Source organism: Psilocybe cubensis, chromosome 7, assembly GCF_017499595.1.
Source record: "Psilocybe cubensis strain MGC-MH-2018 chromosome 7, whole genome shotgun sequence".
Classification (NCBI taxonomy): domain Eukaryota; kingdom Fungi; phylum Basidiomycota; class Agaricomycetes; order Agaricales; family Agrocybaceae; genus Psilocybe; species Psilocybe cubensis.
Genome location: NC_063005.1, coordinates 3,668 through 29,155, shown reverse-complemented (window position 1 = coordinate 29,155; position 25,488 = coordinate 3,668). Strand labels below are relative to the sequence as shown.

Sequence of the window (25,488 nt, the reverse complement as noted above, 5' to 3'; positions counted from 1 at the left end):
TGGACGATTCCTAGGGTTCGGGAACGGGACGGGACTTGTGGAGGTGAGTACCGGATGCTGCTGAAACATACAGAAAGTTTAAAGAGTGATGTGAAGACGGCGACAGTGTACATAGACGTTGCAACGCACCGTAAGTTCGTCAAACACCCCACCCCTTTCCAATTGGTGTTGAGGGAAACATGCACTGCATGCGGCATAGGCGATAAGCAGATCCTGCATTTATTCGTATCCGTAAATGCCCTAGCTGACCATTAACCCGTCGCAGTGCATTGACGACGGTCTACGGGGCCGGATGATGTATGGAGGAACGACTCTTGTTTTGTGGACCGTGAGGCGAGTCTCGATAGGTTCACATATAACCAAGCGGAGGAATCGGCACGAGAGAGGGTTGAACGTTGAAGTGTGGTTAGGTTCATTAATTGGAGGGGCAGGGAGGGTGTTAGAGGGGAGAGGTCGGGTGTGGAGATTGTGAAGGGTTGGACTATGCGAATGAAGTGGTATGAAATGAGCCGTGTTTGTAAGGGAGGAATGGAGTGTGGCTTGGAGAGTAATTGAGAGTGGTACGGGATTGGACAGAAAAGTGATGAGAGGATGAAAAGGTGGAAGAGGGGACGAGAAGCCGGCGGGTGTGACTCACCCTGGACTCCTGACCACTATTCGCGTTAGAGTTGATGTGGACTGCGCGAGATTGGATGAGGGAGTGTGGAGTCAAACGGCTGTGTTAAAGTGGGGTTGGAGCTCACAGGAGAGTGTGGGATGTGCGAACTCACTGATGCAGCAGTCGGTGTCAATGTTGAATTGGATGTCTCTTGGCATGTGCGAGATCTTAGAACAGTAGCAAAAGAAGATTGTAGAACCACCATTCTGGTGCGCTGCATTAACGGACAAGCACAGAGAATGGTTTGAGCGCGAATGCGAGACGAGAAGTGCGTTAGCCTGTTCAATCTCCGCTCGAAAATTCATCTTGCCTGGCACTCGTATCATAGGATCGTTCCCAGCCAAACCGAACCACCTTTCGTGAGACCTGCAAGAGTACGTGTTTGTTTTGCTTGCAACAGATACTGAGTCGATAATCTAATACTCTTAATATTTGCACACGTCATAATTTGATAGACAGTGAGGATGCGCTTGGACGCAAACAATTGTTGTGTATAAATATATCTAGTTGATTTTAGTTCTCGGGTTCAATTAAACCAACATCCCGTCGAATCCCCAGACTCTCACATTGGCTGTATAAAAAAGTTGCTGTGCCTGTCATACTTGGTAATGGAAGCGTGCGAGAAAGAACAGTACACGATTTAGGTAGGGATTTACCACCATGACAACCTTTCTACCTCTCTCCCATCCGTCACTCCTACCATCCATAGTCCCACCTATGCTACATATCGGCTTGCGTTCGACACAGAAATTTTAGTCCTTACCAATGCAGCAGTTTCCTGACGCACACAACCTAATGATCAATGGAGGGAACTTCATTCAGACGCAGAATATCTACGGACCGGGGAAGGACACAGGCGAGTGCTGGATTGTCAACGTACGGATCGAAGTATTTGTTTAAACAAGATTGTCAGGTTTACATCTACTCGAGAAATACATAGCTTCCGATGCAATATACGACTCTGCGGAGCGATTTCCGCCAGCTCAATGCCACCCATGTACTCGGGAGAGGATTATTGAGACCATCATGGAGTGGATTGACAACCCAGCTCCTGAGAAGCAAGCCCTGTGGCTCTATGGTCCCGCAGGTTCCGGAAAATCAGCAATCGGACACTCCATTGCCATGATGTTACAAGAGCGTTCTGCTGATTGCAGATATGGCTCGAGCTTTTTCTTTGCAAAGGGAGCTCCTGGACGCGGAGACGGGAACAAGCTATTTTCTACCATTGCTCACGAGCTTGCCATCAATTTCCCCGATTACCGTGCCATACTCGATACCGTCATGCAGGAGAATCCTACACTTCCCACCAAATTGATCAATATTCAACTTCAAAATCTTATTATCAGACCTCTCACCAAATTGCGCAATTAGCCCGCCCACCACCCAGTGGTCATCATTGACGGCCTGGACGAGTGCTCTGGAGAGAAGCGTATGCAGGTCGCAATCTTGTCCACCATTGCGAATGCTATTATTCAGCATCGCATCCCACTGCGCTTCCTGATTATCAGTCGTCCAGAGTACTGGATAGCCGATGTGTTCGAGACCGGGTGTTTCAGCTCTATCGTGAAACGCGTTTCTTTGCGAGACGACCTTGAAGCCGACGCTGGAATAAAAACCTACCTACGCAGTGAATTTAATAGGATATATGAAGAAAACATCGAAATAATGCATTCTGTCCCTCGGCCATGGCCCGAGGACCACCTCATCGACCGATTCGTTAGGTCTGCCTCTGGACAATTTGTTTATGCATCCACCGTCGTAAAATTCATTGGTGATTCCCTTCACTGTGACCCCCTCGAACAGCTTCGAATATTGATCAGACCTGGTCCTCATGACGCTCTGGCATTCTCCGAACTAGACCAGCTGTATGCCTCCATTTTGTCATCGTATCCACGATGGGACACACTTAGACGTGTTCTGGGTGCCATTTTGTGCACCCCTTACAGCAACTCGGAAAGTGTCATGGAGCTCGTTTTTAATGTTACTCCGTCGGAGCTGCGCCAAATTTTGCGATCCATGCGATCTTTGATTTGCACAACAGAATCCAAATGTCCTCCACTTTTACAAAGACTGATACCAACGTTTGGTACCCCGAGATATGATACACCATGGCTTTCGTTCCATCACTTATCGTTTGAAGAATTTATAAAAGATTCTTCTAGATCCGGGAAATTTCTGGTCAACGAATGGTCCACCTTGATTCATGCATTTTGTGTTATTATACGGCACTTGATAGAATTGCTACACGTCAATCCTGACATTGATGGAATAATTAATCGGTATACCTTTCGTGACGGAATATTGGTTTTAATTATTGATATTCAATTACTACAGTATTGGACCGTCACAATATCACTTAGGTTTTTCTTTTCCAACTGTTTCAACTATCCTATATAGCCTCGTGGAACTTCCAAGCTCAGACATGGATATTATTATCCAAGAGCTCAAATATCTACACGAAGCACTTGAAGGGGTATTATCCGAAGCAGACAGAAAAATACCTCGATCAAAGCACACATTGTGGCTCCTTTCAACGTTCCAGAGATGTATACTACGGGATCAGAGTTGGAGGGAATCGACACCAGCGCAAGGGTTAAAGCCTCTACTGGATCTACTTCAATCACTTCAACGTCCTGTCATGTTGGCATTGACCATCTCAGCCCAGCAGGTTCTCGAGGCTACCTCTCTTGACGGGCCCATTCTCGGGTATCTTGTTAGGCAAAGCTGGCGGAGGGATACATCATCTTTTGACATCCTGGACATAGGCGCAGAAATGCATATTACGAATGATGCCATTGTATCAGAGCTCCAAGACATGCACGGTATTGTCAATATCTTCTGTTACAAAGATCGGGGACACGTGGAAATCATTCTCGACGTATTTGAAAAGGAGATTGACAAAGTATCGAGGACATACCTACCTCCAGCCCTAGTAGCAGAGTGGGAAACTCCAGGTCTGGTTCGTGTGATCGAACTTCTTAATCAACTCTTCAACGGGACGGAAGCTACGCTGGATTCCCCATTGAACAAAGTGGTCCGCTTCTTGCATAATCCAGCACGATCTGATATCCGTTCAAGAGAATATCTCCAAAATTCTCACAGGATGACTATACTACATATTCTGATTCATCCACAGCTGCCTAAGCTTCCCCAATACTTGCCGCAATTTGCAAACGCTTCATTGGGTTGGCTTCACAGACAATTGGTATTTTTTATTCAGTCGTTACCCTCAACACGTACACTAATTTTATCGGGTCATAGACCGGAACAAATAGGCATGTACTCGAGGAACACGACAGTATGCTTATTGTAAAATTCGAAGCGGCTGCTAAAACCACATTTTCCGCACTCATATCACTGTACATCGAACACTCGTCGTACTTCCTTACTGCCAAAGATTCTGGAAGGCAGTACAACCACCACATTATGGGTATATCTCCGACGCTCGACGGAAAATACATTCTTTCGGAGAATATAAGAACTGGAGGTGGTACCAGTGAGTTGTGGCTCACCTGGATTCGTCTCTTCCACTCGGTGTTGGAGATTAACCAATTACTGGGTACCCGACACCCTTTTTTGCCCATTGTTGCCTCGGATTGGTATCCCCATCTTGCCACATTTCTTCTCAATGTACTTGTATCAAAGCACTATGGCAGCTTGGACCAAGGTGGTAGAGTATACTGGATGGACTTCCGAGATAAACATTTCTTATCATTGCTCCAATGCATGCCTTACGCAATCCCAACACAAGAGAACCTAACGAAGATTAGGTTACTTCACTATATCTGGCATAAACTGGATCGTAAATATAGATGGAGACCTCCGTCTGGATTCTGTGATTTGGCTATGCAATTCTTGGGGGTGAGGGTGTTTTTTCTGTCGACTCTTTATGTACTCATACCTGGATTTAGAAATACAACCACAAATATTTTTGTGGGATGGAGTACGACCGGTTGAAATCTTGGTTGGTGAAACTAAAGGCCACAGAGTCCCACAAAATTCTTGATGTTCCTCTTGATTATCCCTTTCATTATGAAGAGTACACGACAGATGAGGAGGGGTAGGACAGTGAATAGAAACATACATGTACATTGTGCGTGTTGGACGGATGCGGACTAGTAATGAATCATCGTCTCCCTCACTGGCTGCTTCTGTCTATGGCTTTGGGGATGGTTGATAGCAAGGAAATACATTATGTCCCGAGTTACTCTTACAGGCCGTACCAGGGTTGTGGATACCGTCAACATGGCTATCTGCAAATAAATGCCTGGCTAGTTCGTTTCTCTGGCCGCCCTTCAATAGTCCATTACGCACTAATAGGCTATTATAAATAAGTGCTGCTAACCTATCTGCCATAGTTCAGAGACTGACAGATTGCGTCACTCGTTAGACCTCCACACGGAAGCGAGCTAGTACTTAGCCACACAAATTTAAAGTGCCAAAGCCGAGATATTCATAGACGGGTTTTGAAATTTGATACTGGGATATCATAATTTTAACGGCTGCATACCTTCGCCTTCCCTTCAGCTGACAGGCCAGGGCCTATAATGTTCCTAGCCGTCTTCGACCTCTAGCATCTTGAACCTCAACTCCTCTCTTTCGCGAATGTTTTCTTAGTAGATATGAGTATTGCGTCGGCTGAAAAAACTGGTCTGGGATTACGGGTTTAGGGTTTAGGGTTTAGGGTTTTAGGGTTTTAGGGTTTAGGGTTTAGGGTTTAGGGGGGGAGCGAGCACCGAGCGAAGCGAGGTGCGAGCGACTTGTTTAAACTGTGAGTTAAATGGAAAGAAGGCCAGAGGGCTGTTGATTGTTATCAGCAGCCAGCCCTTTCGTCTTTATAGACTCTTCAGTGGCTATTCTTAGAAGGAATGTTCTGGAACATCCGATGACAGCGCGTGAAGTGATGCTGCGCAGCTGTCATGTATCTTACCGACTATCACAAATCTGTCAATGTTTATTGTCAAGTTAGACAGATCTCTGATGAACAGAGTGTCACGGGTCGATGTGGCACATGGTAACCTGTCAAAAGTGGATCCAACATTTTTGTTCTTTGACATCGTGGGTTATTGACTGTGATGTGAATCACATGGATATAAAATACTCTGGTTACGTGGCTCCGAGTAACCGTGACATGGGAATATTCTCATGTCAAGAGTATAAATAGCTTACCTGGGTCCTTACCTAACAATCAATTGATTGATTGTTGTGAATCTTAATTGGACAGTTCATGATCCGGTCCATCAAAAATGTTTCCACGGTACTAAGGAACTTTTCCCGAGGTACTAAGTAACTTTTCCCATGTACTAAATTAGATCCGGCCCTTCACAATCACATGCCTTTCGGAAGTTCACACGCCTACCTTACTTCCTACTAAGGTTAGACTTAGTTAGCTTAGGGTTGGGGTTAGGTTAGGGCTTAGGGTTTAGGGTTTAGGGTTTAGGTTTAGGTTTAGCTATTTAATCCAATGTGTTGCTTGTAAGTAGATGTTTGTTACTTTGTAGCAAGGAATACTTACGGTTAGGGTTTTTTTCTAATGCTTTACGCCTTACGCGCTAGTATTCTTTTCATCGGTTGTAAGATTTGGATATTCTGCCGAATTCTGGATGTTCCCTCTCTTGTGAGATTGAACGTCTATGAAGTATTATCTCGTTATCACTTTCGATACTTATCTGTTCAGCAGCTTCAACTAAAGCAGAATGATAAGTTTCATTAACGTTTTGAGTTTCGGGTTTAGGGTTTAGGGTTTAGGGTTTAGGGGGGGAGCGAGCACCGAGCGAAGCGAGGTGCGAGCGACTAGTTTAAACTGGGAGTTAAATGGAAAGTAGCCAGAGGGCTGTTGGGGGATCCCAACAACCAGCCCTTTCGTCTTTATAGACTCTTCAGTGGCTATTCTTAGAAGGAATGTTCTAGACATCCGATGACAGCGCGTGAAGTGATGCTGCGCAGCTGTCATGTATCTTACCGACTATCACAAATCTGTCAATGTTTATTGTCAAGTTAGACAGGTCTCTGATGAACAGAGTGTCACGGGTCGATGTGGCACATGGTAACCTGTCAAAAGTGGATCCAACACTTTTGTTCTTTGACATCGTGGGTTATTGACTGTGATGTGAATCACATGGATATAGATTACTCTGGTTACGTGGCTCCGAGTAACCGCGACATGGGAATATTCACATGTCTAGAGTATAAATAACTTACCTGGGTCCTTACCTAACAATCAAACAATAGAATGATTGATTGTTGTGAATCTTAATTGGACAGTTCATGATCCGGTCCATCAAAAATGTTTCCACGGTACTAAGGAACTTTTCCCGAAGTACTAAGTAACTTTTCCCATGTACTAAATTAGATCCGGCCCTTCACAATCACATGCCGTTCGGAAGTTCACACGCCTACCTTACTTCCTACTAAGGTTAGACTTAGTTAGCTTAGGGTTGGGGTTAGGTTAGGGTTTAGGGTTTAGGGTTTAGGGTTTAGGTTTAGGTTTAGCTATTCAATCCAATGTGTTGCTTGTAAGTAGATGTTTGTTACTTTATAGCAAGGAATACTTACGGTTAGGGTTTTTTTCTAATGCTTTACGCCTTAAGCGCTAGTATTCTTTTCATCGGTTGTAAGATTTGGATATTCTGCCAAATTCTGGATGTTCCCTCTCTTGTGAGATTGAACGTCTATGAAGTATTATCTCGTTATCACTTTCGATACTTATCTGCTCAGCAGCTTCAACTAAAGCAGAATGATAAGTTTCATTAACGTTTTGAGTTTCGGGAACAACACCACCTTTTTCAGCGATGTCTTCATCCAGTTTACGAAAGACTGTTTTCTTCCACACATTTGCAAGGTCGAAAAGATTAGTATTGCGTTTTCGCGATACTATCCAACGACTTCCGAGTAGTCCTATCTTCCTCAAATCCGGTACGAACTCAGTTTCTCCGTCCACGAGGATCTGTGTGAACAGCTCCGGGCGAACATCATCGAGGTCGTGAACGTAATTTGGATCTGGTTTGATAAGGGGTCTGGACGAGTCTGCACTATACAAACCTTTCTCGGCATGTTCATACCATGCCGACCAGTACTCGGTAACAGTTTTTCCAAGTTCAGCAGCTGAAAACCAATTCCATACCTGATCAAATCTGGTTTTAAGTACAAGAATGGATTCGTCGTGCTCTGCGACTCGTAAAGCGAATCGCTTTTCCCAACGTTCTTGTATATTCTTCTTACACCAAGATATGACTAGGTTTTCGGGATAACCGCGCATCAAATAGAGAGCGTTAAGGTCTCTAATTGCTCCGATGTAGATTTCCTTGGTACTACATAGCACGGCTAACCTGGATAACTCTCCAATGTAGACGCCACGTTTGACGTCCAAAGGATGATGTGATACCCATGGAACTCGTTCTCGGTTGTTTCCTGTCTTGACAAAAGGCTTCCAATGAAGTTTTCCAGACTCCTTGAATATGAAAGCATCGAGAAATTGACATCCCGACGAGGAAACAGCCCATTCGATAACACAACCATCGAACTTTATTGTTTCTTTAATAAGATTAAGTGCAAGTGCTTCGGACTCGGCGTAAACAATTGCGAAACAATCGTCGATGTACCTTCCATAGAAGGCCACGTTTGGGTGGTCTAAGATTTTTGACTTTATTTCAAAATGGGCTCCAAAGAGGTTAGCAAGGTCCGGAGAATCCGCGACGCCCATTGCGAGGCCATTTTTTTGTCTAAAATATCTAGACCCATGTTGTGTTATCAATTGCGTATTGCCAATCTCGATAGCACGTTTAAAGATGCCCAATTTAACCAAGTTATTCTCTAACGAATTTGGATTAATATGGGCTAATGCAGTGTTTTCTTCCGAAGCGTTGAGTAACCATTCCTCGTACATACTACAAACGATTTCGATGCACAAGTCCAACGGAATATTGGGATAGAAAGCAACTACATCTCCAGTGACAAAATACCATTGTCTTTTGGAGTCTATACGCAATTGGCTTAATCTCGTAAAGAGATCCTTCGTTCCGTGTATGATTGAAGGAGTCGATTTAATAATCGGCTTAAGCTCTTTTGATACAAACTTGGCTGCAGGATTAAATACTACAGAGTGACACGGAATTATGGGCCTAAATCCAGTAGGTTTCTTGTGGATTTTAGGTATACCATGAAATTGAGGATACTTGAACGATGATCCGTCTTCCGGTACATTCGATAGAAAGAATCGAGACAACCCAAGTTCAAATAGAAACAGATGTTCATCTTCGACAGTACGTGCGAGCGTTTGCATCTGAATCATTTTGCTCTTCATAACTTCTTGCGCAACTTCGAATTCTAACTCTTCGTAATTACGTTCATCTTCAAGAAGATTGAGCTCATTCCTTAATATCCAGTCGCGTTCAGACACCGCGAGGCCAAGATTCTTATCTGTCATCGTAATAACATAGTTGTTATCGATAAGAAACTTACGGATCTTGTCCCTTTTAGGAGAGAACGCGTGCTTTCGCATCTCCGTAAGGGCTTCTTCCGGGATACTTGCGATCGTGCGTTGCACGTACCGACGTCCCATCGAAAGGCCAAGTTCCATATATTGCGGTAATACAGGAGGTTTCTCTTTCTTTTTTGAGCTTACTCCATAATCTGGATCAAAAGGTTTATTCATGCCTTCCTTAAACAAAAAATAGATACGCCATCTTATTCTTCGTTGGAAATCATTCCATGCTTGCATGATCAGACTTTTAGAAGGCAGAGTGAAAAACATATAATTAAGTCCGAGAGAGAGATCGTTTGCTACATCAACAGGGACAGAAACACCAGGACTACAATGTACACTACTACGATACTGGCCAGCCAACAAGAATGATATTGGAGTATGTAAGTGTACGAAAGAAACTGCGTCTGTTTTAGTCATGGTGAGTATATCGTCAGGAATAGAGTTGGGGAAGGCGGGTCTCACCGACGTAAAAGGTACTACATTAGACCGCGCATCTAGGCTCTTGCCTTTCCCTTTCCCTTTGGATCGTTCTTGACGGGAGCTCTCCCCTTCCCTTTCTTCTTGTTGTCGACCTTGTTGGAAGCCTTGGTTTGAGGCTTGCGTTGCGAAGGCGTCGACGACGACTTGGGTTTCGAAGGGCCAGCTTTCTTGGCCTGAGGTTGAGGAGCCTTGGATGAATTCTGGCCAGACAAAGTCTGGGTAATTAGAGTAGTAATTAGTATCCAGAATTATGGGTGAAGGGTTACGAAAACTTGCCTTCTTGCCCACAGATCCAAGGTTGAGCTTCTTGAGACGTGCATTCAAGCCCTTATCAATAAGGGATTGAATCGACGGACCTGGTTTGGTCGCGTCGGCCATCTCGACATCGGCTGTTGCCGCAGTCGTCCGCTTTTTCTCAATCTTAATTGCCAAAGCGCGGTGGCGCATGTTGACAATTTGTTTGATGTGAGAAAAGATCGCCGGCAGTATGGTTTGCAGCGCACTGCATTCGGCTTTCTTTTGCGGAGACACTACCCACTCTGCTATACGTCGAACTCCCTTGTTATCTGTAGAGAAAACAGGGAGCTTGTAGCTGGATTTGCGATCATCGTAAGTTGCCTTAACGATGAGGGCAGCAGCTTCGTAGCAAGAGTTGAGTGCGCATTTATCATCCCAAAAAGTCAGCTCGTCCTTTTTCGCCTGAATGGCGCCGTCGTTAATTGCCTTTTGGAAGGCGTCACGAGCGGTAGAGAACGTAGTGGAGACTCGAAGAGCCTCCGCTGACCCGGCATTCGCGAATTCCTTCGTAAGTTGGAACTCGGGTGCCTTCACCTTAAGGCGATTGGGCGTGTTGCCTGCGCTAACGGCAGATTCAAGGCGCTCGAGGCTAGCCTTGACTGTTTCCCTCTTATCGCACCACGATGCGAGGTTGAGGAGAAACTCCCTAAGGGCAGCACGATAGTCAAAAAAGACGCAGTCTATGACTTGGTCAACGGAGCGGCACTCAGCTATTTTTTTGATGACCACAGTGGCCAGCTCGTCGATCAGAGCGTTATGGCGGCCTGCTTCATCGTTGACGCCGAAAACGGTGTTGTTGACGACGGCCTGGGTGAGTGCGTCCAGGGTGGGGGACATGGCACGAGAGAAAGCAGCAGAGTATTGAGATGACATAGTGGCTGATGGATAATAGCAAAGTCGTTGGGTTTAGGGGGGGAGCGAGCACCGAGCGAAGCGAGGTGCGAGCGACTAGTTTAAACTGGGAGTTAAATGGAAAGTAGCCAGCGGCTCGTGATTTTTTACGGGCGTGGACCAGTGCAAGCAATGGGCGCTACCGTACAGGCAAACGATCACTACATACCGCTCATGACAAAAGAGCAGGCTATTGCCTATTAAGTCCTTTACCAAGGGACACTCTCATGCCATTGGACATGGCAGGCTAATACCCTTTAAGCCCTTTACCAAGGGGCGCCACATCAGCCATTACAGCCACAGGTTCATTTCCGGCGACGAACTATTTGTCCATCCTTGTGTTAACTCCCTTTACTAAGGGGAGGCCGGGTCACCCGCGTTTTAAGCGGTTCTGGACTTCGGGCCGTCCTCGTAAGCAGCGAGGCGCGGTTTAGATACCAGATGTGGGTTTCCCCACTCCCAAGACTATATCTTAAGATCCGAAGACCCCACTACCACCTAGTCGTTGAACGCTTCCGTCGGCGTGACCGTTACGGATTCGCTGCTGATTATCCATTCCAGCTTTCGCTGAATCTTGGGGATTGTTACCATACCCGGTCGCCACCGGTGCCTAGGCTGTTTCCAGCGGTCGGCGGTACCCACAAGCTTTAGGACGTCCCAGCAATTCGGTAGTGTCGCCGGCTGCAACCGACTTGCCAGGAGCGTATCCAGCAGAGCTGGTCCTGACAACCCCCAGTGTACTCTCACCTGATGTCCATACCCATTGAAGAACTGCGCGCCCTCGAATTACAAAGTCATCATAGCTGGATATCCCCGCAGCTAGACTAAAACGAGTTTGTATGACCTCCGTAACCCAACATAGAAGGCGTGAGCGAGTGAAAGAAAAAGGGCCCCGCTTGCCGTGAGGCAGCCAACATGTCGATGAAACGTCCCCGAGTCAAGGGCAAGATCAGTGACGAAAGGGCTCCCGGATGAGTTGGGAAGGCACAAGCGGCAGGAGTTTGGGAGAGGACGAGTACTTGAGGGCTGTTGGGGGATCCCAACAACCAGCCCTTTCGTCTTTATAGACTCTTCAGTGGCTATTCTTAGAAGGAATGTTCTAGACATCCGATGACAGCGCGTGAAGTGATGCTGCGCAGCTGTCATGTATCTTACCGACTATCACAAATCTGTCAATGTTTATTGTCAAGTTAGACAGGTCTCTGATGAACAGAGTGTCACGGGTCGATGTGGCACATGGTAACCTGTCAAAAGTGGATCCAACACTTTTGTTCTTTGACATCGTGGGTTATTGACTGTGATGTGAATCACATGGATATAGATTACTCTGGTTACGTGGCTCCGAGTAACCGCGACATGGGAATATTCACATGTCTAGAGTATAAATAACTTACCTGGGTCCTTACCTAACAATCAAACAATAGAATGATTGATTGTTGTGAATCTTAATTGGACAGTTCATGATCCGGTCCATCAAAAATGTTTCCACGGTACTAAGGAACTTTTCCCGAAGTACTAAGTAACTTTTCCCATGTACTAAATTAGATCCGGCCCTTCACAATCACATGCCGTTCGGAAGTTCACACGCCTACCTTACTTCCTACTAAGGTTAGACTTAGTTAGCTTAGGGTTGGGGTTAGGTTAGGGTTTAGGGTTTAGGGTTTAGGGTTTAGGTTTTAGGGTTTAGGGGGGGAGCGAGCACCGAGCGAAGCGAGGTGCGAGCGACTTGTTTAAACTGTGAGTTAAATGGAAAGAAGGCCAGAGGGCTGTTGATTGTTATCAGCAGCCAGCCCTTTCGTCTTTATAGACTCTTCAGTGGCTATTCTTAGAAGGAATGTTCTGGAACATCCGATGACAGCGCGTGAAGTGATGCTGCGCAGCTGTCATGTATCTTACCGACTATCACAAATCTGTCAATGTTTATTGTCAAGTTAGACAGATCTCTGATGAACAGAGTGTCACGGGTCGATGTGGCACATGGTAACCTGTCAAAAGTGGATCCAACACTTTTGTTCTTTGACATCGTGGGTTATTGACTGTGATGTGAATCACATGGATATAAAATACTCTGGTTACGTGGCTCCGAGTAACCGTGACATGGGAATATTCTCATGTCAAGAGTATAAATAGCTTACCTGGGTCCTTACCTAACAATCAATTGATTGATTGTTGTGAATCTTAATTGGACAGTTCATGATCCGGTCCATCAAAAATGTTTCCACGGTACTAAGGAACTTTTCCCGAGGTACTAAGTAACTTTTCCCATGTACTAAATTAGATCCGGCCCTTCACAATCACATGCCTTTCGGAAGTTCACACGCCTACCTTACTTCCTACTAAGGTTAGACTTAGTTAGCTTAGGGTTGGGGTTAGGTTAGGGCTTAGGGTTTAGGGTTTAGGGTTTAGGTTTAGGTTTAGCTATTTAATCCAATGTGTTGCTTGTAAGTAGATGTTTGTTACTTTGTAGCAAGGAATACTTACGGTTAGGGTTTTTTTCTAATGCTTTACGCCTTACGCGCTAGTATTCTTTTCATCGGTTGTAAGATTTGGATATTCTGCCGAATTCTGGATGTTCCCTCTCTTGTGAGATTGAACGTCTATGAAGTATTATCTCGTTATCACTTTCGATACTTATCTGTTCAGCAGCTTCAACTAAAGCAGAATGATAAGTTTCATTAACGTTTTGAGTTTCGGGAACAACACCACCTTTTTCAGCGATGTCTTCATCCAGTTTACGAAAGACTGTTTTCTTCCACACATTTGTAAGGTCGAAAAGATTAGTATTGCGTTTTCGCGATACTATCCAACGACTTCCGAGTAGTCCTATCTTCCTCAAATCCGGTACGAACTCAGTTTCTCCGTCCACGAGGATCTGTGTGAACAGCTCCGGGCGAACATCATCGAGGTCGTGAACGTAATTTGGATCTGGTTTGATAAGGGGTCTGGACGAGTCTGCACTATACAAACCTTTCTCGGCATGTTCATACCATGCCGACCAGTACTCGGTAACAGTTTTTCCAAGTTCAGCAGCTGAAAACCAATTCCATACCTGATCAAATCTGGTTTTAAGTACAAGAATGGATTCGTCGTGCTCTGCGACTCGTAAAGCGAATCGCTTTTCCCAACGTTCTTGTATATTCTTCTTACACCAAGACATGACTAGGTTTTCGGGATAACCGCGCATCAAATAGAGAGCGTTAAGGTCTCTAATTGCTCCGATGTAGATTTCCTTGGTACTACATAGCACGGCTAACCTGGATAACTCTCCAATGTAGACGCCACGTTTGACGTCCAAAGGATGATGTGATACCCATGGAACTCGTTCTCGGTTGTTTCCTGTCTTGACAAATGGCTTCCAATGAAGTTTTCCAGACTCCTTGAATATGAAAGCATCGAGAAATTGACATCCCGACGAGGAAACAGCCCATTCGATAACACAACCATCGAACTTTATTGTTTCTTTAATAAGATTAAGTGCAAGTGCTTCGGACTCGGCGTAAACAATTGCGAAACAATCGTCGATGTACCTTCCATAGAAGGCCACGTTTGGGTGGTCTAAGATTTTTGACTTTATTTCAAAATGGGCTCCAAAGAGGTTAGCAAGGTCCGGAGAATCCGCGACGCCCATTGCGAGGCCATTTTTTTGTCTAAAATATCTAGACCCATGTTGTGTTATCAATTGCGTATTGCCAATCTCGATAGCACGTTTAAAGATGCCCAATTTAACCAAGTTATTCTCTAACGAATTTGGATTAATATGGGCTAATGCAGTGTTTTCTTCCGAAGCGTTGAGTAACCATTCCTCGTACATATTACAAACGATTTCGATGCACAAGTCCAACGGAATATTGGGATAGAAAGCAACTACATCCCCGGTGACAAAATACCATTGTCGTTTGGGGTCTATACGCAATTGGCTTAATCTCGTAAAGAGATCCTTCGTTCCGTGAATGATTGAAGGAGTCGATTTAATAATCGGCTTAAGCTCTTTTGATACAAACTTGGCTGCAGGATTAAATACTACAGAGTGACACGGAATTATGGGTCTAAATCCAGTAGGTTTTTTGTGGATTTTAGGTATACCATGAAATTGAGGATACTTGAACGATGATCCGTCTTCCGGTACATTCGATAGAAAGAATCGAGACAACCCAAGTTCAAATAGAAACAGATGTTCATCTTCGACGGTACGTGCAAGAGTTTGCATCTGGATCATTTTGCTCTTCATTACTTCTTGCGCAACTTCGAATTCTAACTCTTCATAGTTACGTTCATCTTCAAGAAGATTGAGCTCATTCCTTAATATCCAGTCGCGTTCAGACACCGCGAGGCCAAGATTCTTATCTGTCATCGTAATAACATAGTTGTTATCGATAAGAAACTTACGGATCTTGTCCCTTTTAGGAGAGAACGCGTGCTTTCGCATCTCCGTAAGGGCTTCTTCCGGGATACTTGCGATCGTGCGTTGCACGTACCGACGTCCCATCGAAAGGCCAAGTTCCATGTATTGCGGTAATACTGGAGGTTTCTCTTTCTTTTTTGAGCTTACTCCGTAATCTGGATCAAAAGGTTTGTTCATGCCTTCCTTAAACAAAAAATAGATACGCCATCTTATTCTTCGTTGAAAATCATTCCATGCTTGCATGATCAGACTTTGAGAAGGCAGAGTAAAAAACATATAATTGAGTCCGAGTGACAAATCATTTGCTATATCTACAGGGACCACCACACCAGGACTACAGTGTACACTACTACGATACTGGCCAGCCAACAAGAATGAGATCGGCGTATGTAAGTGTACAAAAGAAACTGCGTCTGTTTTAGTCATGGTGAGTATATCGTCAGGAATAGAGTTGGGGAAGGCGGGTCTTACCGACGTAAAAGGTACTACATTAGACCGCGCGTCTAGGCTCTTGCCTTTCCCTTTCCCTTTGGATCGTTCTTGACGGGAGCTCTCCCCTTCCCTTTCTTCTTGTTGTCGACCTTGTTGGAAGCCTTGGTTTGGGGCTTCTTCTGCGAAGGCGTCGACGAGGGTTTGAATTTCGAAGGGCCAGCTTTCTTGGCCTGAGGTTGAGGAGCCTTGGACGAATTCTGGCCAGACAAAGTCTGGGTAATTAGAATAGTAATTAGTATCCAGAATTATGGGTGAAGGGTTACGAGAACTTGCCTTCTTGCCCACAGATCCAAGGTTGAGCTTCTTGAGACGTGCATTCAAGCCCTTATCAATAAGGGATTGAATCGATGGACCTGGTTTGGTCGCATCGGCCATCTCGACATCGGCTGTTGCCGCAGTCGACCGCTTTTTCTCAATCTTGATTGCCAAAGCGCGGTGGCGCAAGTTGACAATCTGTTTGATATGAGAGAAGATGGCTGGCAAAATGGTTTGCAATGCGCTGCATTCAGCCTTCTTCTGCGGTGACACTACCCAATCTGTTATTCGACGAACTCCCTTGTTGTCTGTAGAGAAAACGGGGAGCTTATAGCTGGATTTGCGATCATCGTAAGTTGTCTTAACGATGAGGGCAGCAGCTTCATAACAGTTATTGAGTGCGCATTTATCATCCCAAAAGGCCAGTTCGTCCTTTTTCGCCTGAATGGCGCCGTCGTTGATTGCCTTTTGGAAGACATCACGAGCGGTGGAGAACGTAGAGGAAACTCGAAGAGCTTCCGCTGACCCGGCATCCGCGAATTCCTTCGTAAGTTGGAACTCGGGAGCCTTCACCCGAAGGCGATTGGGGGTGTTGCCTGCGCTAACGGCAAGTTCAAGGCGCTCGAGGCTAGCCTTGACTGTTTCCCTCTTATCGCACCACGATGCGAGGTTGAGGAGAAACTCCCTAAGGGCAGCACGATAGTCAAAAAAGACGCAGTCTACAATCTGGTCAATGGAGCGGCACTCAGCTATTTTCTTGATGACGACAGTGGCCAACTCGTCGATGAGGGCGTTGTGGCGGCCAGCTTCGTCGTTGACGCCAAAAACTGTGTTGTTGACGACAGCCTGGGTGAGTGCGTCCAGGGTGGGGGACATGGCACGAGAGAAGGCAGCAGAGTAAGTGGAAGACATAGTAGCTGTTGGGTAATAGCAAAGTCGTTGGGTTTAGGGGGGGAGCGAGCACCGAGCGAAGCGAGGTGCGAGCGACTTGTTTAAACTGTGAGTTAAATGGAAAGAAGGCCAGAGGGCTGTTGATTGTTATCAGCAGCCAGCCCTTTCGTCTTTATAGACTCTTCAGTGGCTATTCTTAGAAGGAATGTTCTGGAACATCCGATGACAGCGCGTGAAGTGATGCTGCGCAGCTGTCATGTATCTTACCGACTATCACAAATCTGTCAATGTTTATTGTCAAGTTAGACAGATCTCTGATGAACAGAGTGTCACGGGTCGATGTGGCACATGGTAACCTGTCAAAAGTGGATCCAACACTTTTGTTCTTTGACATCGTGGGTTATTGACTGTGATGTGAATCACATGGATATAAAATACTCTGGTTACGTGGCTCCGAGTAACCGTGACATGGGAATATTCTCATGTCAAGAGTATAAATAGCTTACCTGGGTCCTTACCTAACAATCAATTGATTGATTGTTGTGAATCTTAATTGGACAGTTCATGATCCGGTCCATCAAAAATGTTTCCACGGTACTAAGGAACTTTTCCCGAGGTACTAAGTAACTTTTCCCATGTACTAAATTAGATCCGGCCCTTCACAATCACATGCCTTTCGGAAGTTCACACGCCTACCTTACTTCCTACTAAGGTTAGACTTAGTTAGCTTAGGGTTGGGGTTAGGTTAGGGCTTAGGGTTTAGGGTTTAGGGTTTAGGGTTTAGGGGGGGAGCGAGCACCGAGCGAAGCGAGGTGCGAGCGACTAGTTTAAACTGTGAGTTTGAAATAGAAAGAAGGCCAGAGGGCTGTTGGGGGATCCCAACAACCAGCCCTTTCGTCTTTATAGACTCTTCAGTGGCTATTCTTAGAAGGAATGTTCTAGACATCCGATGACAGCGCGTGAAGTGATGCTGCGCAGCTGTCATGTATCTTACCGACTATCACAAATCTGTCAATGTTTATTGTCAAGTTAGACAGGTCTCTGATGAACAGAGTGTCACGGGTCGATGTGGCACATGGTAACCTGTCAAAAGTGGATCCAACACTTTTGTTCTTTGACATCGTGGGTTATTGACTGTGATGTGAATCACATGGATATAGATTACTCTGGTTACGTGGCTCCGAGTAACCGCGACATGGGAATATTCACATGTCTAGAGTATAAATAGCTTACCTGGGTCCTTACCTAACAATCAAACAATAGAATGATTGATTGTTGTGAATCTTAATTGGACAGTTCATGATCCGGTCCATCAAAAATGTTTCCACGGTACTAAGGAACTTTTCCCGAAGTACTAAGTAACTTTTCCCATGTACTAAATTAGATCCGGCCCTTCACAATCACATGCCGTTCGGAAGTTCACACGCCTACCTTACTTCCTACTAAGGTTAGACTTAGTTAGCTTAGGGTTGGGGTTAGGTTAGGGTTTAGGGTTTAGGGTTTAGGGTTTAGGTTTAGCTATTTAATCCAAAGTGTTGCTTGTAAGTAGATGTTTGTTACTTTATAGCAAGGAATACTTACGGTTAGGGTTTTTTTCTAATGCTTTACGCCTTACGCGCTAGTATTCTTTTCATCGGTTGTAAGATTTGGATATTCTGCCGAATTCTGGATGTTCCCTCTCTTGTGAGATTGAACGTCTATGAAGTATTATCTCGTTATCACTTTCGATACTTATCTGTTCAGCAGCTTCAACTAGAGCAGAATGATAAGTTTCATTAACGTTTTGAGTTTCGGGAACAACACCACCTTTTTCAGCGATGTTTTCATCCAGTTTACGAAAGACTGTTTTCTTCCACACATTTGCAAGGTCGAAAAGATTAGTATTGCGCTTTCGCGATACTATCCAACGACTTCCGAGTAGTCCTATCTTCCTCAAATCCGGTACGAACTCAGTTTCTCCGTCCACGAGGATCTGTGTGAACAGCTCCGGGCGAACATCATCGAGGTCGTGAACGTAATTTGGATCTGGTTTGATAAGGGGTCTGGACGAGTCTGCACTATACAGACCTTTCTCGGCATGTTCATACCATGCCGACCAGTACTCGGTAACAGTCTTTCCAAGTTCAGCAGCTGAAAACCAATTCCATACCTGATCAAATCTGGTTTTAAGTACAAGAATGGATTCGTCGTGCTCTGCGACTCGTAAAGCGAATCGCTTTTCCCAACGTTCTTGTATATTCTTCTTACACCAAGACATGACTAGGTTTTCGGGATAACCGCGCATCAAATAGAGAGCGTTAAGGTCTCTAATTGCTCCGATGTAGATTTCCTTGGTACTACATAGCACGGCTAACCTGGATAACTCTCCAATGTAGACGCCACGTTTGACGTCCAAAGGATGATGTGATACCCATGGAACTCGTTCTCGGTTGTTTCCTGTCTTGACAAATGGCTTCCAATGAAGTTTTCCAGACTCCTTGAATATGAAAGCATCGAGAAATTGACATCCCGACGAGGAAACAGCCCATTCGATAACACAACCATCGAACTTTATTGTTTCTTTAATAAGATTAAGTGCAAGTGCTTCGGACTCGGCGTAAACAATTGCGAAACAATCGTCGATGTACCTTCCATAGAAGGCCACGTTTGGGTGGTCTAAGATTTTTGACTTTATTTCAAAATGGGCTCCAAAGAGGTTAGCAAGGTCCGGAGAATCCGCGACGCCCATTGCGAGGCCATTTTTTTGTCTAAAATATCTAGACCCATGTTGTGTTATCAATTGCGTATTGCCAATCTCGATAGCACGTTTAAAGATGCCCAATTTAACCAAGTTATTCTCTAACGAATTTGGATTAATATGGGCTAATGCAGTGTTTTCTTCCGAAGCGTTGAGTAACCATTCCTCGTACATATTACAAACGATTTCGATGCACAAGTCCAACGGAATATTGGGATAGAAAGCAACTACATCCCCGGTGACAAAATACCATTGTCGTTTGGGGTCTATACGCAATTGGCTTAATCTCGTAAAGAGATCCTTCGTTCCGTGAATGATTGAAGGAGTCGATTTAATAATCGGCTTAAGCTCTTTTGATACAAACTTGGCTGCAGGATTAAATACTACAGAGTGACACGGAATTATGGGCCTAAATCCAGTAGGTTTCTTGTGGATTTTAGGTATACCATGAAATTGAGGATACTTGAACGATGATCCGTCTTCCGGTACATTCGATAGAAAGAATCGAGACAACCCAAGTTCAAATAGAAACAGATGTTCATCTTCGACGGTACGTGCGAGAGTTTGCATCTGAATCATTTTGCTCTTCATAACTTCTTGCGCAACTTCGAATTCTAACTCTTCGTAGTTGCGTTCATCTTCAAGAAGATTGAGCTCATTCCTTAATATCCAGTCGCGTTCAGACACCGCGAGGCCAAGATTCTTATCTGTCATCGTAATAACATAGTTGTTATCGAAAAGAAACTTTTGGATCTTGTCCCTTTTAGGAGAGAACGCGTGCTTTCGCATCTCTTTAAGGGCTTCTTCCGGGATACTTGCGATCGTTTTAATAACGTACCGACGTCCCATTGAAAGGCCAAGTTCCATAAATTGCGGTAACATTGGAGGTTTCTCTTTCTTTTTAGAGCTTACTCCATAGTCTGGATCGAAAGGTTTATTCATGCCTTCTTTAAACAAAAAATAGATACGCCATCTTATTCTTCGTTGAAAATCATTCCATGCTTGCATGATCAGATTTTTAGAAGGCAGTGTAAAAAACATATAATTGAGTCCAAGAGATAAATCATTTGCTACATCAACAGGGACCGAAACACCAGGACTACAGTGTACACTAGATCTATACTGGCCAGCCAATAAGAATGAAATCGGGGTATTGAGGTGTACAAAAGAAACTGCGTCTGTTTTAGTCATGGTGAGTATATCGTCAGGAATAGAGTTGGGGAAGGCGGGTCTCACCGACGTAAATGATGCTACAGTAGACCGCGCGTCTAGGCTCTTGCCTTTCCCTTTCCCTTTGGATCGTTGTTCTTGACGGGAGCTCTCCCCTTCCCTTTCTTCTTGTTGTCGACCTTGTTGGAAGCCTTGGTTTGAGGCTTCCTCTGCGAAGGCGTCGACGACGACTTGGGTTTCGAAGGGCCAGCTTTCCTGGCCTGAGGTTGAGGAGCCTTGGACGAATTCTGGCCAGACAAAGTCTGGGTAATTAGAGTAATAATTAGTGTCCAGAATTATGGGTGAAGGGTTACGAAAACTTGCCTTCTTGCCCACAGATCCAAGGTTGAGCTTTTTGAGACGTGCATTCAAGCCCTTATCAATAAGGGATTGAATCGATGGACCTGGTTTGGTCGCATCGGCCATCTCGACATCGGCTGTTGCCGCAGTCGTCCGCTTTTTCTCAATCTTAATTGCCAAGGCGCGGTGGCGCATGTTGACAATCTGTTTGATATGAGAAAAGATCGCCGGCAGTATAGTTTGCAGCGCACTGCATTCGGCTTTCTTTTGCGGAGACACTACCCACTCTGCTATACGTCGAACTCCCTTGTTGTCTGTAGAGAAAACAGGGAGCTTGTAGCTGGATTTGCGATCATCGTAAGTTGCCTTAACGATGAGGGCAGCAGCTTCGTAGCAAGAGTTGAGCGCGCATTTATCATCCCAAAAAGCCAGCTCGTCCTTTTTCGCCTGAACGGCGCCGTCGTTAATTGCCTTTTGGAAGGCATCACGAGCGGAAGAGAACGTAGTGGAGACTCGAAGAGCCTCCGCTGACCCGGCATCCGCGAATTCCTTCGTAAGTTGGAACTCGGGTGCCTTCACCTTAAGGCGATTGGGCGTGTTGCCTGCGCTAACGGCAGATTCAAGGCGCTCGAGGCTAGCCTTGACTGTTTCCCTCTTGTCGCACCACGATGCGAGGTTGAGGAGAAACTCCCTGAGGGCAGCACGATAGTCAAAAAAGACGCAGTCTATGACTTGGTCAACGGAGCGGCACTCAGCTATTTTTTTGATGACCACAGTGGCCAGCTCGTCGATAAGAGCGTTATGGCGGCCTGCTTCATCGTTGACGCCGAAGACAGTGTTGTTGACGACGGCCTGGGTGAGTGCGTCCAGGGTAGGGGACATGGCACGAGAGAATGCAGCAGAGTATTGGGATGACATGGTAACTGATGGGTGATAGCAAAGTCGTTGGGTTTAGGGGGGGGAGCGAGCACCGAGCGAAGCGAGGTGCGAGCGACTAGTTTAAACTGTGAGTTTGAAATAGAAAGAAGGCCAGAGGGCTGTTGGGGGATCCCAACAACCAGCCCTTTCGTCTTTATAGACTCTTCAGTGGCTATTCTTAGAAGGAATGTTCTAGACATCCGATGACAGCGCGTGAAGTGATGCTGCGCAGCTGTCATGTATCTTACCGACTATCACAAATCTGTCAATGTTTATTGTCAAGTTAGACAGGTCTCTGATGAACAGAGTGTCACGGGTCGATGTGGCACATGGTAACCTGTCAAAAGTGGATCCAACACTTTTGTTCTTTGACATCGTGGGTTATTGACTGTGATGTGAATCACATGGATATAGATTACTCTGGTTACGTGGCTCCGAGTAACCGCGACATGGGAATATTCACATGTCTAGAGTATAAATAGCTTACCTGGGTCCTTACCTAACAATCAAACAATAGAATGATTGATTGTTGTGAATCTTAATTGGACAGTTCATGATCCGGTCCATCAAAAATGTTTCCACGGTACTAAGGAACTTTTCCCGAAGTACTAAGTAACTTTTCCCATGTACTAAATTAGATCCGGCCCTTCACAATCACATGCCGTTCGGAAGTTCACACGCCTACCTTACTTCCTACTAAGGTTAGACTTAGTTAGCTTAGGGTTGGGGTTAGGTTAGGGTTTAGGGTTTAGGGTTTAGGGTTTAGGGGGGGAGCGAGCACCGAGCGAAGCGAGGTGCGAGCGACTTGTTTAAACTGTGAGTTAAATGGAAAGAAGGCCAGAGGGCTGTTGATTGTTATCAGCAGCCAGCCCTTTCGTCTTTATAGACTCTTCAGTGGCTATTCTTAGAAGGAATGTTCTGGAACATCCGATGACAGCGCGTGAAGTGATGCTGCGCAGCTGTCATGTATCTTACCGACTATCACAAATCTGTCAATGTTTATTGTCAAGTTAGACAGATCTCTGATGAACAGAGTGTCACGGGTCGATGTGGCACATGGTAACCTGTCAAAAGTGGATCCAACACTTTTGTTCTTTGACATCGTGGGTTATTGACTGTGATGTGAATCACATGGATATAAAATACTCTGGTTACGTGGCTCCGAGTAACCGTGACATGGGAATATTCTCATGTCAAGAGTATAAATAGCTTACCTGGGTCCTTACCTAACAATCAATTGATTGATTGTTGTGAATCTTAATTGGACAGTTCATGATCCGGTCCATCAAAAATGTTTCCACGGTACTAAGGAACTTTTCCCGAGGTACTAAGTAACTTTTCCCATGTACTAAATTAGATCCGGCCCTTCACAATCACATGCCTTTCGGAAGTTCACACGCCTACCTTACTTCCTACTAAGGTTAGACTTAGTTAGCTTAGGGTTGGGGTTAGGTTAGGGCTTAGGGTTTAGGGTTTAGGGTTTAGGTTTAGGTTTAGCTATTTAATCCAATGTGTTGCTTGTAAGTAGATGTTTGTTACTTTGTAGCAAGGAATACTTACGGTTAGGGTTTTTTTCTAATGCTTTACGCCTTACGCGCTAGTATTCTTTTCATCGGTTGTAAGATTTGGATATTCTGCCGAATTCTGGATGTTCCCTCTCTTGTGAGATTGAACGTCTATGAAGTATTATCTCGTTATCACTTTCGATACTTATCTGTTCAGCAGCTTCAACTAAAGCAGAATGATAAGTTTCATTAACGTTTTGAGTTTCGGGAACAACACCACCTTTTTCAGCGATGTCTTCATCCAGTTTACGAAAGACTGTTTTCTTCCACACATTTGCAAGGTCGAAAAGATTAGTATTGCGTTTTCGCGATACTATCCAACGACTTCCGAGTAGTCCTATCTTCCTCAAATCCGGTACGAACTCAGTTTCTCCGTCCACGAGGATCTGTGTGAACAGCTCCGGGCGAACATCATCGAGGTCGTGAACGTAATTTGGATCTGGTTTGATAAGGGGTCTGGACGAGTCTGCACTATACAAACCTTTCTCGGCATGTTCATACCATGCCGACCAGTACTCGGTAACAGTTTTTCCAAGTTCAGCAGCTGAAAACCAATTCCATACCTGATCAAATCTGGTTTTAAGTACAAGAATGGATTCGTCGTGCTCTGCGACTCGTAAAGCGAATCGCTTTTCCCAACGTTCTTGTATATTCTTCTTACACCAAGACATGACTAGGTTTTCGGGATAACCGCGCATCAAATAGAGAGCGTTAAGGTCTCTAATTGCTCCGATGTAGATTTCCTTGGTACTACATAGCACGGCTAACCTGGATAACTCTCCAATGTAGACGCCACGTTTGACGTCCAAAGGATGATGTGATACCCATGGAACTCGTTCTCGGTTGTTTCCTGTCTTGACAAATGGCTTCCAATGAAGTTTTCCAGACTCCTTGAATATGAAAGCATCGAGAAATTGACATCCCGACGAGGAAACAGCCCATTCGATAACACAACCATCGAACTTTATTGTTTCTTTAATAAGATTAAGTGCAAGTGCTTCGGACTCGGCGTAAACAATTGCGAAACAATCGTCGATGTACCTTCCATAGAAGGCCACGTTTGGGTGGTCTAAGATTTTTGACTTTATTTCAAAATGGGCTCCAAAGAGGTTAGCAAGGTCCGGAGAATCCGCGACGCCCATTGCGAGGCCATTTTTTTGTCTAAAATATCTAGACCCATGTTGTGTTATCAATTGCGTATTGCCAATCTCGATAGCACGTTTAAAGATGCCCAATTTAACCAAGTTATTCTCTAACGAATTTGGATTAATATGGGCTAATGCAGTGTTTTCTTCCGAAGCGTTGAGTAACCATTCCTCGTACATATTACAAACGATTTCGATGCACAAGTCCAACGGAATATTGGGATAGAAAGCAACTACATCCCCGGTGACAAAATACCATTGTCGTTTGGGGTCTATACGCAATTGGCTTAATCTCGTAAAGAGATCCTTCGTTCCGTGAATGATTGAAGGAGTCGATTTAATAATCGGCTTAAGCTCTTTTGATACAAACTTGGCTGCAGGATTAAATACTACAGAGTGACACGGAATTATGGGCCTAAATCCAGTAGGTTTTTTGTGGATTTTAGGTATACCATGAAATTGAGGATACTTGAACGATGATCCGTCTTCCGGTACATTCGATAGAAAGAATCGAGACAACCCAAGTTCAAATAGAAACAGATGTTCATCTTCGACGGTACGTGCAAGAGTTTGCATCTGGATCATTTTGCTCTTCATTACTTCTTGCGCAACTTCGAATTCTAACTCTTCATAGTTACGTTCATCTTCAAGAAGATTGAGCTCATTCCTTAATATCCAGTCGCGTTCAGACACCGCGAGGCCAAGATTCTTATCTGTCATCGTAATAACATAGTTGTTATCGATAAGAAACTTACGGATCTTG

At 44.8% G+C, this 25,488-nt stretch overlaps 1 protein-coding gene across 1 annotated transcript; it reads left to right on the top strand.

The window, feature by feature from the left end:
• Positions 1–1,684: 1,684 nt before the first annotated feature.
• On the top strand, positions 1,685–4,722 carry JR316_0007587 (uncharacterized protein; the record flags this gene model as incomplete). Its single annotated transcript, XM_047893323.1, has 5 exons — positions 1,685–1,936; positions 2,030–2,937; positions 3,056–3,692; positions 3,920–4,519; positions 4,570–4,722. The coding sequence occupies 5 exons, from the start codon at positions 1,685–1,687 to the stop codon at positions 4,720–4,722; spliced, it is 2,550 nt and encodes an 849-aa protein (XP_047746638.1).
• Positions 4,723–25,488: the final 20,766 nt, after the last annotated feature.